At 33.4% G+C, this 18,307-nt stretch overlaps 2 protein-coding genes across 2 annotated transcripts; one reads left to right on the top strand and one right to left on the bottom strand.

Annotated features, from left to right (window-relative positions):
* Window positions 1-1,198: 1,198 nt before the first annotated feature.
* On the bottom strand, window positions 1,199-3,663 carry LOC139481421 (uncharacterized). The gene has a single exon (XM_071264743.1). It carries the CDS (start codon window positions 3,636-3,638, stop codon window positions 1,506-1,508), a length of 2,133 nt encoding a protein of 710 aa, XP_071120844.1. The 5' UTR covers window positions 3,639-3,663; the 3' UTR covers window positions 1,199-1,505.
* Window positions 3,664-6,010: 2,347 nt separating this feature from the next.
* LOC139481420 (uncharacterized) lies at window positions 6,011-16,895 on the top strand. Its single transcript, XM_071264742.1, has 4 exons — window positions 6,011-6,139; window positions 11,415-12,070; window positions 13,069-13,233; window positions 15,802-16,895. The coding sequence occupies exons 2-4, from the start codon at window positions 11,431-11,433 to the stop codon at window positions 16,620-16,622; spliced, it is 1,626 nt and encodes a 541-aa protein (XP_071120843.1). The 5' UTR covers window positions 6,011-6,139; window positions 11,415-11,430; the 3' UTR covers window positions 16,623-16,895.
* The last annotated feature ends 1,412 nt before the right edge of the window (window positions 16,896-18,307 follow it).

The raw sequence follows: 18,307 nt of genomic DNA, 5'->3' as shown, positions 1-18,307 counted from the left end.
CGTCACATGTGAAATAAATAACGATTTCAAATAGCACTTCAAACATAATTTACGTCCAGTGGCAAGTTTAATGCATATATTCAGAACTAGAACATATTAATTTTGACCCTGCTTTGTATTTACCCGATAGGCTGAGCCAGATAAATACAAATATGAAATGAGATTTTGGATGAATTATTTATACATGTAGCATAGAAGACTATAGTTATGACGTTTCCGGCATGTGATATGAAAAAAAATGAAAGTCGAAACTCATTGTTCTTTTTTACAACACTCTGATGAAAAGAAAACTACAGATTCCAGAAGCTATACGCTAACATGCTGTTACTCTTGATCTATTAATATCCCCCTCCCCTCCCCTCCCCCCGGAAATATACACTGAACCCTACATACCACATCGCGACGATACGCTGCCGAAAAAAAGTATATGTTACCGACTTTGTTTTCGAGAAAATGGTTCGAGAGGGTACTAAATTATATTGAATATGCTATGAATTTCCAACGTTCTTAGTGTTGATTATGCATGATGATTATGTGTTTTGAATTGATATGTTCTTTTTATCATAAGGGTCTGGATAGAGGGTCATTCATTTATTAATATTTAGTTTGTGTTACCAATATTTTTTATTCTTTATATTTTAGCACCTCATCATTCTCTTATCTTTTCTTCTTTTTTTTTGCAATTTATTCTGCAGTATTAACCATTATTCTGTATTCCGTAAACCCCAATACAATCAGACCCTTCCTTATGGAAATGTATTTTTAATCTAATTATCACAGTTGTGAAAAACATGATATGTTCATTATCATTTTCCTGCTTTAGTGGAACGTCCCTTTGAGCGGCTCACTATTTTTATAAATTAGCAGCCTTTGCGACGGACTCGAAAACGGCGACGTCATAATACAGTCACGACACTATAGCGGCGCCGAGAGCGAATCGATTCGTATAAACAATAGTGTGATTTCCTTAAAGCAGACACTCTAGAATTTACCACCTTCCTACACAATAACTTCGCAGGCGGTGAAAATGAATAGGACATGATGGCAATATTTGTTTGCCGGACTCCGTACTTGGAGGCTTCGTTTAAAAAAAAGTTACCAAGGGCAAACCGACTCTCTAGGTTCCCTGATAAAAAAAAAATCTGTTCGGAAGAATAAAGGGTGTATACTTATGAGTATCATGAAGTGTATATACATGTTGATATACAAAATGTTATCTATTTAATACTTGTCTTGCTCGGAATTCTGTTCGTTCACAATACGTAGTATTTGTTGAAATGTGTACAAAAATGCAAATCTTAAAAAATCTGGAGGAGAGGTATGTTGTTGAAAAAGAAACAGATATATATCTACAGTTAACTAGTTATTTTACAGGCAAGCAAATCTCCATTTTTTTTTATATTAAACTAAATTCAGATAGAGTGTTATAACATGATTTGTTTTACGAATTTGTGTATCCATTAAAACGAAAGTACATTGAAATATACACGATTAAATTAAAAGTTCTATTTCCCATGGCGCATAATTTCAAACTCTTGTTGTACTCGTTGCCACCCATAGAAGGCTTGCAAAACTTTCACAACTACAAGTTTTGCAGAGCTTGCAAAGTCTTCATGGTTATTGAAAACGAATTCAACCATTGTTTTTAAATCAAAATCTATAAACTTTAGCGTTTGGTGTTCAAATTTATCTTTTGGTCCAGTGCTAAATATATCTTTCAAACTATTGGCACTTATTCTATGCTTTGGGTCTATTCTTTTATCTTTCAAATCGACAAAACCACATAGTCCCCATTCATGGGTGTCAAATTTTAGGTAAACCGTGGTTAAGCAAATAGCATCTAAGTCACTTCCTGAGAGTTCTAGTCCGAGTTCCTCTTTCAGTCCACGCGCTGCGGTATTTACTAAATCAACACACGTTTTACCGTTGTGTAAATTGTAGTCTGGTTTCGATGCACTTTCGACGGCACCACAAGTGAATTTCCCTGGTGCAGCCATTCCCTCTCTTTGAGCACGACGAGGAAATAAAAATTTCTGTGGTTTGTCAGGACCTTCATCTGTAAGGACTGCAACATGAAGACCAAACGTGTTACTAAAATATGGATGTACATTTGATTTCGAGGGAAGTTCTTCAGCCTTTTGCTGATTTGAAAAATCAATCCATATTTTTCTCATAGCCCTGTGGTGAATATAATCAGACTCTTTAAATTTGAATTCAATAAGTTGATTTTCGTCTTCACCGGGTCTTGCAAATGTCAACTCCTTCAAAGCTACAGTAGGATTGTTATCTATTACTTTCTTTTTTGCCATTGTTATAAATTCGTCCAAATTATCCGTATATTCTTTATTAAGATCCCATTCATCTGGTCTGTCTCGATATGGCGCATGTTTTACTTCAATGACACAATTTAAATCCAAATGGTCGTATCCTGTAGGTCTGATTCCAGAATCATTGAAACCCATCTGTGACGCCTCTCTGTTAGTACATGAGTCGGCAACAAATATATCTGTCTTCTCCATGAATCCACAACTGAAAAAATCTGCTTCAGTTTCCGAGTTAGTCTGCAAAAGATACGGATTATTTTCCAAACTGAAGAAATCTTTCAAAACGTTTGAAGCTTTCGGTCTTTCTTTTGGAATCTCTTTGTGGCACTCAATGATCGCATCCATCAAATGACCAGATAGAGTTTTCGGTAAATCTGGAGTTGATATGTTATCCGTATGATCCTCAGTGTCATATAGTGCGTTGGTTGACATTTTGCTATAAGGTCGTTCTCCGGTCAACATGAATGTAAGTACATTCCCAAAGCAATATATATCCGATTTTTTATAATCTTCTAATGACCGTTCCCGACCTAGGGTTTCTTCAAATAGTTCAGGTGCACCCCATCGTATATTTGCAACGCTTGAACTGGCTCTGGACCCAGTGATACATGAAGGCATTCTTTCATCACGTGGAGGATTTGTGTTTATTTCATTGCCGTGAGTTGCAAGCCCAAAGTCTGCCAGCTTAACGACGATTCTTCTCGGTCCTACCTCCAAAAGAATGTTATCCGGTTTTAGATCTCTATGAGCAATGTTCAAATTGTGAAGATAGTTTAATGCACTAATAATCTGCTGTCCAATACTCCAAACCATATCGTAACGCAGTCCTTTTCTTTCATGAACTCTCATCCCATCTACGTACTTTAACAGGTTTTGATCTATATACTCCATGACTAGAAACATCATTTCCTCATTATTTGAATCACTTACTTGTAATTTTTTTTCTTTCGCTTTTGATTGTGAGATGTATCCAATTCCTCGAAATGCTATGATATTTTCATGGCTCAAGTCCTGCAGTATCTTTCCCTCTCGAATCTTTGATTTTGATTCGTCTTTGAATATTTTGATAGCAACCTTCGATCCCCCATATTTGCTGGCGTATACGTATCCAAAATGACCAGACCCAATGACTGTCCATTTTGGATCCACATCATTCACGTCGATATAACGTAGTATTCTCTTTTTTTCCAGAGTTTTGGTATAGTCGTTGATGGATTTACCCAGCAGCTCAAGTGCCGTATTGATATCCTTTTTAGTACAGACTTTCCCTGTAAATGAATTCAGAACGCTTTTCAATGCATCAAAGGACTCCATATTTTCTCCATTTATTTTAAACTTCCTGATAACAAACTTTAAAACGATGAAAGGTCATTTACCTGAACTAAAAATAAACATTATTATAGAATGTATTTATTAAGATTTAAATACGGTCTTCAATATTATTTCACTTGATTTAAATTTTCCTTCTTATTTTTAGTGAATTTGTTATAAAAAGTACTACGAAAATACAACACAAACACATCTAAAACAATTACAGTTTTACCCATTTACATATGCTAGCATATAAATTACGCCCCATGATAATTTTGAAATACAAGTATATTTAATATTATACTAAATTGGTCAAACATTCAAAGTACGAGATGGAAAGGGGTCTAGCAATATAGATACTGGTACCCTGATATTGTCAAGTAAACACACAATTAATTAAATTCATTGAGATTATATATATCTTTATTTAGGCTTCTTTATGAGAAATAGTGGTACAAAATAAATATATAACAAATAACAAGTTTGAACAAACGAAAAGATGATTTTAAAAGTATTTCCCATTATCACTGAGGAGAGGGAAAATGTTTTGCAAAATTTGTAACCGAAAATAACGAATAAAAAATGATAACGTTTTGTTTTTGCTGAAAATCCAGATCGAATTCGTTTTCGCATAACAGTAAAATATTGAATATTACAGAAATCTTTATCGGTAAATGATCCAGGGAAAACACGCATGTTTATGCATAGTAAATTGCACCAGAATTCATCGTGAATGTCGGACAATTAGTAAGATGAAGAGATTGCGTGAAGACACGGATCGGTAAAATATTTCGCACAATAAGCACAGATTGAAATCAGTGTTCAAATTGTGAAATAAATAGCAGAAATTCTTTGAAAATTTCATGCTTTCCAAAATACGGAAAATCTGATGCAACAATCCATGCACGATGAGGCTGAACTATTTTATGTATCTTCCTAACCTGCATGCATGCGTTGGTGTCATTTACTTAATTTCTATTTAAAAAATGGTGCTGCTAACTATTCACTTCCATATACGCTGCGACGGACATGGTTCGCTACACAACATCTGTCCAAAATCAAGTTCATTTGTAGAGTAAATCAACACAGTCATTTGTAAAATTCGATGCAAAATAGTTGTTCTGATAATTCAAACACCTTATAACTAGTTTGAAAAGTCTACGTACGAGGCTCCGAAACGAAATTGTTCGCTGTGGCTAATGACAATTTGTTCGAGGACATGTAACCTGCGACAAATAAACTTGTCCAAGTTAAACCAACCAATAGTGAGAGACTCATATCAGTTCTTGTACGTCTAGCCAATCCCTGAATAAACATGCACACACATTGATGCGTTCGTTAATAACATATGGATTTCTCTCTGTGACAAATTGCTCAATAATTACAACCTTATGTACATTCTAGCTTATTGATACAAAAAAGATATTACATTTGTTGACTGCAATGGACCAAACATACTTTATTAATATAATGCGAAAGTTTAGGCAACAGTATTTTATCAATGTTCAAAAATTAAGAACAACAAATATATTCTATGCATCCGAAGCATTTCTTTACCATCATCCAAATATGTTTGAGCCAAGATTATAAGAACCAAAACAGTTGAAAATCTGAATGACCAAAAAGGACAAAAAATGACAAATCCATGATCGAAGTCAAAGATCAACTTTGCCTTCGGGAGTTGAAACCATAGTTTTGTTATAATTTATAAATATAGTTTCTTAATTTATATTAAAATGGACTATATATGTTTATGTGTTACATATTTGTTTTTCTTTAGTTTTCTCGTTTGAATTGTTTTACATTGTCATATCGGGGCCTTTTATAGGTGACTATGCGGTATGGGCTTTGTTCATTGTTGACGGCCGTATGGTGACCTATAGTTGTTAATGTATGTGTCATTTTGGTCTCTTGTGGACAGTTGTCTCATTGGTAATCATACCACATCTTCTTTTTTATATATAAGAATTGTTAGTTTTGAAAATCGTTAATTACACTTTGTAACTACCTTTGTCTCTTATTAAGCTAAACGTAAAAGAAAATATTCATGAATGAAATACAAGGACGAATGTAGTCTCTTCAATCATTATTTCAATGCCAATGTTTTACGCACTTGCTATGCAGTTGAGACATTTAAAAACCGGAGCCAAGATGACGGAACAGAAAATTAAAAAAAATGATTTAATAGTGCAGAATTAAACTTATAAAAGTTCAAAGCAATTAGTATTCATCATTTTCTAAAAATTGTACACCGAGGATATTTATATAAAGAGTAAAGGAAATTAAACTCCCAAATATCTTGCGGAATGCTATCAAACATACTAAGTAAACACACTTTTTAATGCGTCGTTAAAACGAATAATGTAAGTCTCATTTTACCCTATCAAACATATCTTCACATCTGTAAATAACAGTATCAATGTTTGTCACTTTAAAACGAATGCATTATATATATTAACGATTACTTCCTGATTGGTTTTATCACAAGGAGTTTCATCACAAAGGTACTGCAAATTATCATTATTACTTTAATGCAACATAAAAAATGCTTTTTTTCATATATAAATGAAAATGTTTGCACAATTTTCTATACTTTATATCCGTTTTCATTGCTATTTGCTAATGCTATTTGCTATGATTTTCACCATTTTATAATTCGAGCGTTTGAGAATATAATATTTGAAAACGGCATTACGAGTTTTGAGTAGACAAGAAAAAAAATATTCAACTAAAATGCGTGCTCCTTCTTAAATTTTCTTGATGATAAGTACTTTTTAAAATTCAAAATTTGTCTTTAGTTGTTAAATTGTGAGCTTTTCATTTCTATGTATCAACATCCCAGCAGCACCTGCATATTGAGTATATATCTCCCAGTTGAAACGATATTCCAGGGCTTGCGTTTTCTATAATGAGGGTTGCTGCTTACAGAGAAGCTATTTAACTTAAGGTTTCAAGTGGAGAAGCTGAAATTAATAGTTCTTCTACTAATAAGTTGTGAAAGTACACTAAACCTAAAAGTTCTCTAAACCAAAATATTAGAAAAAACAAATATGAAAAATTCAAAAGTAAACTAAAATTAAAAAAACCATACAAGACTCACAAAGGCTAGAGGCTTCTTACATGGGACAGGCGCAAAACTGAGGCGGGGTTAAACATGTTTTGTGAGATCTCAACCCTCCCCTATACCTCTACCTGATGTAGAATAAAGAAACACATAGCAATACGCACAGTAGCTAAACTCAGTTTGAAAGAAGTCCGAGTCCGATGTCAGAATAGGTGATAGAAGAAACTAAGCAAAATGACAATGATGAATAAGTCATCACACGACTTATAGTAGTTACTGACATGCCAGCTCCAGACCTCAATTAAACTGATTGACATATTATGTCTTCATCATATGAAAATCACGTAAAATCCCTCCCGTTAGGGGTTTAGTATCATACCATCATAAGATAAACGAAAACATAACCCGTATCATGCTAACAACTGGTTTTAGAATAAATATGTATATTGCCGATGCAAAGACCCTATAAGGGAATCAATATTAATACAAAAATATGCAATCCTTAATTACTTGACAATAGTATCGTAACTATATCCCTTTGGAGTAAGTCTGTTGAAAGGTTTGGTTAGCTTTTGAAGTGAAATTGTGTTTGTTACTTTATTACATCTATGGTTGGAAATATCTGAGAGATACATAATATACAAACTGAGATGCATTTTTTTTGGATTCGAGCGTCACTGATGAATCTTTTGTAGACGAAACGCGCGTCTGGCGTATATACTTAATTTATTCCTGATATCTATGATGAGTTTATTTACATAAGCAGTTATGTCATAACGACGGACGTTATATTTTTCGCTCTAATGGTGAACAAGTCGAGAACTCCTGACGTCAGAATATATTTGCATATCAATTTTCCAAACACAAGGCCAATGATGTCCTTGAAAAACTGACCAATCGACTCAATGAACTACATTGCTTTGTGGGCTACTGCGAGTTTACTATCACTTGAAAACACGTGGAATTAGTGGAAAAAGTGAAAACTAATATAGTGTCTGGGATTCTCAAAATAAATGTTTTTGTTCTGCAAATATGTTAATTGAAATATATAAAACATAATCTTCAATTTGCATGCTCAGATTAAAAATGTATTGTTTAAGGGCTTCACAATTCGACTTTCTTTTTCGCCTTGTAAAAGTAGTTGAACAGGTTTGTTGCATAGTTATGTATTGTACCTGTGCACTAATTTCACGGCGTGAAATTTCAGATGAAGTTACCACTCTCCGGAACGTAAATATTTTGAGCTCTTTAAACATGTATAATGTCATTAAAAAACATTTCTGCCTCGAAAACAAGAAAACTGACACAGAAACACGTCTATCTGTACTGAATGTGTAAAATGTTTATCAGGATCTGAACTATAAGTAAGAACATCATAATATTCATTATGTTAGAATAAGTGTTATAAAAGTGGGTAGGAATTGTGCTTGATATTCGAGTGATGAAGACATAATCTTTCAATCAGTTTGCAGTCGATTGCAGGTTAGGTAAACTGCCATCCTTTAAAAGTAGACAAGTCCGAGTATAGCCAAATTACATGTCTGTAAGTCTAGACTAATTCGAAAGAAGGGTAGGATACCTTACATAATATCGACTTAACGGCTCAGCTATCAAGCAAGCTAACCAAGGATTCTACCTTTCATTACACACTCAATGAAATCGGCTGTAATTGAGGCCTGGGGCTGGCATGTAAGTAGCTGCTAGCAGTCCTTTGTTAATTCATGTATTATTGTAATTTTGTTTAGTTTCTTTTGTTACCTATTCTGACTCGGAGTTTCACTGTGTATATTGCTGTGTGTTTGTTTTTACTACATTGCATATATGTATAGGGTGAGGGTTGAGATCTCAAAAACATGTTCAACCTCGCTGCATCTTTGGGCCTGTCCCAAACAAAGGGAGCCTCTGGCCTTTGATAGTCTTTTGACTGATTTTAATCTTAGTTTCTTGTGTATAATTCGGAGTTCAGTATGACGTCCATTGTCACTGAACTAGTATACATATTTGTGCCAGCTAAAGGACTCCTCCGGGTGCGGAGATTCTCGCTGTATTGAAGACCCATTGGTGGCCTTCGGTTGTTGTCTGTTGTCTGCTCTATGGTTGGGTTGTGGTCTCTTTGACTCATTTCCAATTTCCATTCTCAATTTTGTACGGTAAATTATAGCTTGACATATTTTGTATAGTTTCATCCATTGATAAAGACCGTCGGTTGCGTATTTTATCCCAATATCGTGTTTACGTCGTTTACATTGCTGTGTTAACGATATCTGATATCGTGTCAACATCATGTATATCATTTGTTAGGCTCTAAGTTGCTACGAGTTAAAGAGAAATGTAGAAGAGATAAAAACAGCAAAAAATCCCCCATAAAATGACAAAATTGAGTTGTTATTTGGTATAGTCTCTGTATACAATATAAACACGATGTTGAAATAATATTGTTAACATCGCGATCTTGAGGAAGCAAACGGTGTAAACACATAGACTCAGTTTTCATTATAAAAACGATGCTGAAACGATGGTGACGATATGAACGATGTTAACACAAAGTCTCGGTATACAATATAAACACAAGGTTCATTCGATATTATCAAAATCGCGATGTTGACGACAATGTAATTTTAACAAAGGCGTATTGACTCGGTTTTCAACATAAACGATTTGACACGATATTTTCATCATCGCGATGTTGACAATGTGAACGATATAAAATAACGGTAAAAACTCAAATACAATATAAATACGATATTGACACGATATTATCAACATTGTTATGTCTACGATGCAAACAGAAAAGTATGAATCGGTTAACAATATTAACAAAATTTTGATTCACTATTTACAACATCGTGATGTTATGGACGTTTTTAACGACCTTGACTGGTTATAAAGTCCTAGCACGGTCGGTGATGTAAGCACAAAGTTATAGACTTGGTACCCAATATGAACACGATGTTGACTCGCTTCTATCATCATCGAAATTTCTACTATAGATACTGACACAATAATGACACGATATAGTAGACATGGCGATGTTGATAATATCGATAATACACAATACACTGGACAGACTCGATAATCTAAGTGGGAAATATTTTTGAAATCCACCGGCAACCTCTCAACTTCTTCCATACCCTATTTACTAATATTAATTTCTTCTTATTCATTGTTGAAATTTAAACAAAATTAAGACAAGAAACCCCATTGTAAGTACTTTTAACAGATATTTTATAGCCTCCTATTTTTTTACTCTATAGTGACGTTTCGATATTTGTTGGTGGTTTAGATTTATGGTCCTTTTTTTCTTTTCTTTTTCTACCTATCGAATTAATCTTAATGATTAAAAACATATCAAATCGCCTGCATTTAACAAATGAAAAAATAAAAGTGTTCGTTTTTGTATCCTGTTACCTGATATATATTTAGTACCGTACGATAAATGCGTAAATAAAATGGGAATTCTACACCGCAAAATGACAAGTGCTTTTTATGAAATAAATTAGTTATGATAGCAGTGCAACAGGGTTAACAATGAATATCTAGATTTTCATACTACGGATTCTAGATTCAATTTCAGAAATGATGAAAGCTATTTGTGTCTAATTTCACAGTAGACATGCAGGAATATTAAACAGTCGCAAATAAAATTAACACATACAAAATGGCTTTCACCCTCTGTATCATAAAAATGTATTTTGCAATCAAAAGATAGATATTTTTTGATAATTTCCCAAAATGTAGTTTATATGTTGACAAAACGAGCGTCTTGCGAATTAAATTTTAAGCCTGGTATCTTTGATAACTATTTATACAACTAAGTCGATGCCACTACTGGTGGGCGTTTCTTCCCCGAGGGTATCAGCATCTCAGTAGACCACACTTCGATGTTGACATGAATATCAATTATTTGGTCAATTTGTTTAAAATTTACTGTTTGCAAATGTATGAATTATTCAAAATACTAAGGATTTTCGTAACTCAGGCATAGATAACCTTAGCAGTATTTGGCACACCTATTTGGAATTTGGGGTCATCATTGCTCTTTAATTTTGTATTTGTTTGGCTTTTTAACTGTTTTGATGAGACTTATGTAGACGAAACGCGTGTCTGGAGTATTAAATTATAAGCCTGGTACCTTTGATAACTATTTATATTATGTTTTATTCAAAAATATAATAAAAAGTATGGGTCACACTAGGCTATATGTTTGGCAAAATTGTCAAACATTGTAAGGAAAGTTCATGAAAAAAACAATTTTGTGTATTAAAAAGAAAGAAAACTAACCGATATTATTTTTAGATGAAATATGAAAAGATAGCTCGTATAATATGCTTTATCAAAATAAAAATAAAAATTGGGGTAACGGGCCTCGTTTCCTTGCTACATATGTTATTCTTTAAAAAAAATAATATCTGAGTTATCTCCGCTCTCATGGCAAAGTTGAACACAATTTAAATCAGACAGAAGTATTTTGTTGTTGTAAAAAATACAAAGATGAAACACACAATTTTCTACATTTAGATGACAATTATTACAAATAAATGTATTTTCTCTCAAAATTTTCATTTTTCAACAAAGATCGTGACCGATAACTTTCTGCTTGATGATCATAACGGATTAACCAGTGCGTTATAATCAGCAGGTATACATACAAAATCTTACTAGACTGTTTCAGATTCTTACTATAATTTACATAATTTCTTAAATTTATGTTACAGACTTTGAGCGGGAATAATGCCTTGCTGTACCAAAGTTCTCGGGAAAATACAAGCCAAACATATTGAGGAAGATGATCTTGGAAAAGCAAAACAATTCAGATTATTCAGCATTGCTCGTCCATACATGCGAAGTTTCCATTCGTCGTGGTTTTGTTTTTTCATCGCTTTCACTTCATGGTTTGGGTTACAACCATTACTCCCCACAATAAGAAAAGAACTCAAGTTATCAAAAACAGACCTTGCTAACTCAGGCATTGCTAGTGTTGCTGCTACCGTAGCTGTTAGGGTAATTATCGGACCGATGTGTGACAAATATGGACCACGAAAAACAATGTCTTGTCTTCTAATTACTGGTGCTGTACCAATGGCACTAGCGGGCTTAATTAAAAGTGGCACAGGTCTGATTATATTGCGATTATTCGTTGGAATATTAGGTGGAACATTCGTTCCGTGTCAGTTCTGGACAACTGCAATGTTTAGTTCGAAGATAGTAGGAACTGCTAACGCAATAGCTGCCGGATGGGGAAATCTAGGGGGAGGATTTACTTTTATTTTGATGCCGGGATTATTTCGGTTAATGGAAGTATTTGGAGCAGACGAATTCCTGGCATGGAAGATAGCAGTCGTCATACCTTCCGTTATCTGTGTTCTCATAGGTAGGCTCTACAAATTATGATATAGTGTAGTTTTATATACATGTTTGCATAGGCGAATGAAGTTTGAACGGGTGAACGCACTATTCCGTAAAACAATAACAACACATATGATTTCTTTGACTATTTTGTAAAGTTATCATTGAGTATATTTCAAACAATCTGATTTGTAAAGAATCATGTTTTTTGGAATTTTGGGTCCTAAATGCTCTTTAAAAGAAAATAGAATGACAACGCTATGGCTAAAAATGAAAAGGAAAAACAGACTGGCGTACTAAATTATAATCCTGGTACCTTTGATAACTATTGACCTAAAGAGGTATATCGATACCGGACCTCGTTCACAGTTAATTTAATATTTTTATGTCATACATATTATCGTATCAACGGGATATAAAGACTATAATCTGATAGTAGAGTTTACCACAAAACGTAAGTTTTTTCATTTAAAATAAAAAAGTAATAGGCTCTAACCTCGGCGTAATAACATGAGCATTGTGACATCGGACATGTACGAAAATGCATGAAAAGTTCCCTCTTTTTCAATTTGTAAGCATACTTTTTCAGCTGTCTTCCCAGTTTGTTTACTGTTCAGTTTTGAAAAAATTAACTTACTCAAAAAGAGAGGCTGGAGATACCAAAATAATATGAAAATCGTAAGTCGTAAATAAACTGACAACGCCATGGCATAAAACGAAGATCGACAAAAGACCAACAGCAGTCTATAAGAATACAAAACTAAAGACAATGCAACAACAATAAAACAATAAGAAAAACACCACAAAAAACAAGACAACGTATAATTGGTACTCATTCTGGAAGTGCATGAAAAATGTAAGACCAGTTGGTAGACAAAAAAAAATTAATTATAGACATTTTGACGTTACTCTCGATTTCAACATGAGAAGCATGTGCAAAACTATCAATTTGTAAATGTACAAAACTATTAGTAAATGGAACGTAGATCTTTCCACTAAAACAGTGTGTGTGGTTTTTTCCAGGGATTTTAATACTGTTCACTTCTGATGATTGTCCACAAGGACTTTGGGAAAACCGTACATTGCCACCATCTGCAAAATTACCAGAAAAGAAAAAAAATGAAACACAAGGTGTTGCGAATTTAGGATATAAAAATGACTCAAAGACAGTAGAGATGCCAAAGGAAGGTAAGATATAGAAAAAATATAAAATATATAAAAGTAAAATATAAAATATTTTTTCCCCGAAATGACCATATACAACAGGCTTTGAGAGGGAAAATGCCCGGTGTTCCAAAGATTTTTGGAAAATCAAAGCCATACACATAAAAGAATATAATCTTGGAAAAGCAAAATAATTTAGATTATTCAGCATTGCTCGTCTATACATGCAAAGTCATAATGCTCTCTAGTTACGATACTATTGTCAGGTCATTAAGGATTGCATATTTCGGTATTGATAAATATATAACTTCCAGACTAGCAAATACGGGCAACCAAGTTACTAATCTTTCTGCTTTCAATTGAACATGTACTTAGTTGTCGGGAAAATATACTGTCAGTAACAATAAATCCTTGAAATTACATAAATTATCACGTAGAACATCATATACTTTGATTTTTAAGGTTTGATGAAAATAAGAATTAACCGAAGTTATTCGTTGATGTTTTATTTTTCCACACTATAATATTTCTATTATTATCGATGACGTAGTTTCAAAAACAAAGTCCCGCGTTTTTAGAAGGTAAGGTGAACGCACTATGCAGAACTTTGCTATTAGATCTATTGTTTGACTTCTCCTTGTCCTCATTCTGTATGCAGTTAGTGTTACCAGACTTTAAACAAATAACAATCACTCAAGTCTAAGTTTATTTTAAACAGAGACCTGTCTTTAAATTTGAATGATGCCTTAGAAAAACCTGATCTAGTAAACAGAAATTATATAATATATACGATAACACCTTTTGATAAATAAAAAGATTTGATAAAAATAATAATGGATTTCAACAGTGCATGAATTATCATTGACGTTGTCATAATTATACATTCACTGTTTACCTAATTTGAAAATAAGAAAATGCCTGTACTAAGTCAGGAATATGACAGTTCTTGTCCATTCGTTGTGTTTGAGCTTTAAATTTAGCCATTTGATTAGGGACTTTCTGTTTTGAATTTTCCTCGGAGTTTAGTATTTTTGAGATATAACTTTTTACAAAACTTTAATTATTTTTCAAAATACCAAGGATGTTCGTCCCCACGTTAAATATATGACAAAAGCTGTATTTCTGGGGTCCTAAACAATATTCAAATTGGTACTTCATTTGGCCTTTTAATTTTTGTGATTTCGGCGTCATTTATGAGTCTTTTGTAAACGAAACGCGCGTGTTTTGAAATTAAGAATATTGTTATTCTGTCTTATAACTGTCAGTCATTTTGCCTGGCTTTTGCCCGACGCTTACTATTCGTGTTACTTTTTTAAATTTTGCAAGTAAAGCACGAGAATCGGAATACCATGAAATGCATATGAAATGTTGTTGCGGAGATAATGAAATTCTGTTTGCTTTGAATTAGGGTTTTTTGCAAGCTATAACACGATGTTCCTGTCATGACGGAATACCATAAAATGACCATGAAAAAATGTTGCTGCGGAGATATGGAAATTTATTTTGATTTGAATGTGTTTTATTTGCATGCTAAACGTCTCCATTTGTCAGATATCTCGTTTGTAGAGTTATGTGAAACTTTAAAAGTAATGATCCCTAGCATATAATGGGAAGCTTGCCCTTTTTGGGGAACTCTATTTCAAGTCCTTCAGATATACTTGAGGTTGCTAATTATCTCAAATGACTTTGTCATTATCATTTACTAGTATTACAAATTGGTGAATATGATAAAGATGAATGGATACTTACGTACAGCGATAAATTGATATGCATACTTGTATTCAGGACCAGCCCATGTAAATGTAATATGAATATTTTCTCTGCTTTGTGCTTGACCGGAACATTGAGCCGGATATTTAACGTGCTAGCTCACAAGGCAATATTCCTCAGGGAAACATGTCACCTTATCCGGACACATTTTTCTAACTCAGAGCCTATCAGTCTGTTCTCGTGCTCCGTAATGCGCGTGCTTAGTGGATAATCGGCAAATACCAATTTCAAAGTCTTTGTGGTTTGAGCCGGCCGGGGGTCGAACCCACAACATCTCGCACTCGAGGTGAACGCACTATCACGAGCTAATCGAGGCTGTTTATAACAAATAGACATAAAATCGATGCAAACACACACCAGAATCATACCAGTTCAGAAGATATATTCTAAACCAGTGAATTATACATGTTATAGTTATCTATTGGTTCGGTCTTCCTCTGGAATAGTCAAATGTTATAGCTTTTTATTTGTATTGTTAAGTTGTTTTTTTAAATTATTTACAGCTGATTTCTTAATGCTTGCAAAGTAAAACTTTGGTTGGCTTGCTTGCTTTGTTTGTATTATTGTTTATGTAAGCTTTCTAAATAAGATTGACATCTTTAAACAATATTTAGAGGCATTGTTTAACCTGTATATATAATATTTGAATTAAATTGGGAGTTATCCTAATATGATTGTACATTATACAAACAAAGCAAGCAAGCTAACCAAAGTTTTGCTTTACATGCATTAGGAAATTAACAATTGTTTTAACTACATACAATAACTTACTGTTGCTTTTATTTACATAGTACTCAAATACAAACTGACATTTATTTTTAGTCGAAAAGGAAACAAATGTAGACAAACTGGAAGTACAGACGTCTCCAATAGAACAGATCGATGAAAATAAAGAGCCGACCAGCCTAGTTGGTAAGTTTTGGGCAGCTGTGACGATGGTGGTTTTGGTGATGCAGTACGGAATGTGTTTTGGAGTAGAAATAGCTGTCAATACCGTTATGAACCTTTATTTTCTATATAGATTTAAAAAGGAGGACTGTTTGAACGATATCAATAATCAATTTAATACAACAAACATGACTACACCAATTCTTGTCCGACTGGACGAATCTAACGAATGCAGCATTCTTGATCAGGATACAGCTAGTTTGGTTGCATCCTTATTTGGTCTAATGAATCTCTTTGCTAGAGCAATGGGTGGGATTTATTCTGATGTTTTGCGTCAACATTTAGGCATTGCGGGTCGTCTGACAGCCCATTTCACTTGTCTTGTAGGCGAGGGTACAATGCTGATTATCTTTAGTACTATGACTACTATACCCAATGCCATTGCTGCCATGATATTTTTCAGCGTGTTCGTACAAATGTCCGAAGGGACAACTTATGCTATCGTTCCTTATGTCCTCCCATTACACATTGGTGTTGTAGCGGGATTAGTGGGCGCAGGTGGAAACGCTGGTGCTCTGATATGGAATACAATATGGAGGCAGTTAGTGGAGGAGGATCCAAGTAGGTGGTTTTGGCTATTAGGATTAACCGTTTTATCCGGAAGTTTACTGACGCTTTTAGTTGAGGTACAAGATCAGCGGATCTGGGATGTATTTGTTTGCGGTAAACGTCGGAAAAAGAAGTACAACTTATAGGATTTAAAACATTATTTGACGGAAAAGATCTTTTGGCGCTACTGCCTTTTTAATTCATTATTATCTAAAAAAAAAAAAGCAGCTATATATTGTGTAAAATATATACTCAAACAAGTGTTGAGTAAGTATTAAAATTGGTTTTAAGAATAAACAACGATGTAGTTTATCATTGTAAAGTACCTTTTCTTAAATTGATGACATACAAACTTATGATTACTCGCATCATGATCTGTCAATTGAATTATATGAATAATAAATACAATATTAGTTCGATTATATCATAAGTTTTATAAAATACACATCGAATAACACTTACTACATAAAATACAAGAAAAGCATTTGATTAAACTTTCATATTATGACGTGAACCCTTTACTCTTCTACATGTATTTCTGTACCACTACGAAAATTGCTGTTTTTATTCATCAGTTAAAAAAGCTGATCCGATAGTCATTTGATGACACACATACGCTGCGGAGATTAATAAGAAATGAACTTTTGTCTTTTTGACACTACAACAAAGGTGGTATTCGACATTACACTGTATTATTAAATTGCAAGTCCTTTGGACCGAAAATGGAAACAGATATTCTCACTATTCCTTCGTAACTGCAATTTCCATCTAAATATCATATCTTCAAGAAGTCGTGCTTATGGTAGATAAAAAATTGGACATACTATAGTTCTATCTATGTTCAATATTTATGCTAAAACAAACCAATACAATTTAAACCAATGTTCTTTTGACATATTAAATATTACATACTGAATTCAAACAGGCATGTAGTTAATCGATAAAATAAAACAAAACAAAATTTCACAACTTTTTAAGAACGAGAGAATGCCTATCTCTATGTGAATTTAATCATTATTGTAAACGACACTCAGAGTCCCAAATAAAACTACTTATACACTCATACTTGCTGAAATATTCCTGTAGTCATTTAAATCAGAGTTTCCTGAAACAAAATGTTGTTACGAAAATAAACCGAAAACTCATGTCCTTGGTATGTCGTCAATAACCTATTTAAAGTTGTCTCAGAAGATTAATTGCAGAATATATTATGGTCATATATAATTTATGATTGGTATGCATATTTATTAGCATCTATACATCGAATATGGATCCGTCGTGTGCATTTACATCCATGCATTTCAGGTGCAAGAAGATTATGTCCCCTTTGCCATGTATCATGAACTCTGTTAGATGTTAAGATTTGCAAATCTTTGAATAGAGTTTCTAAATAAAGAAGCATTATATTAAACGATTTATAGTCATATTTTGGCAACTTATTGTAGATGTAGTACAGGAAACAACTTAGATAAGTATTGTCATGAGTGTAATGATAATGAAAGAAAAGAACGATACAGTTAAAATTATATCATATAGAGAAAGACAAATAATGCTTAACTATAAATGCCCTCTGTCTGCATCGGACTATTTCATATTGGAATACAATACATTTTGGAATGGAATTTTTATTTTCCTTTGTAAAATTATGACAGTTATCATATCAATATAAATTTATTTTGAGTGGAGACTCTTGAAATTTATAGTACTAATAAATTAAAACTGAAAAAAATTTGCAATAATATGTTGAAGGTATCCATCCCTTCATTCAACAATACTGGCAGATGAATGCATCTTATAAATTACAACATTATTAAGCCCACTTGTATTGCCC

Source organism: Mytilus edulis, chromosome 7 (assembly GCF_963676685.1).
Source record: "Mytilus edulis chromosome 7, xbMytEdul2.2, whole genome shotgun sequence".
Lineage (NCBI taxonomy): Eukaryota > Metazoa > Mollusca > Bivalvia > Mytilida > Mytilidae > Mytilus > Mytilus edulis.
The sequence above is the reverse complement of the archived record's forward strand: the minus strand, read 5'-3'. Positions and strand labels throughout refer to the sequence as shown.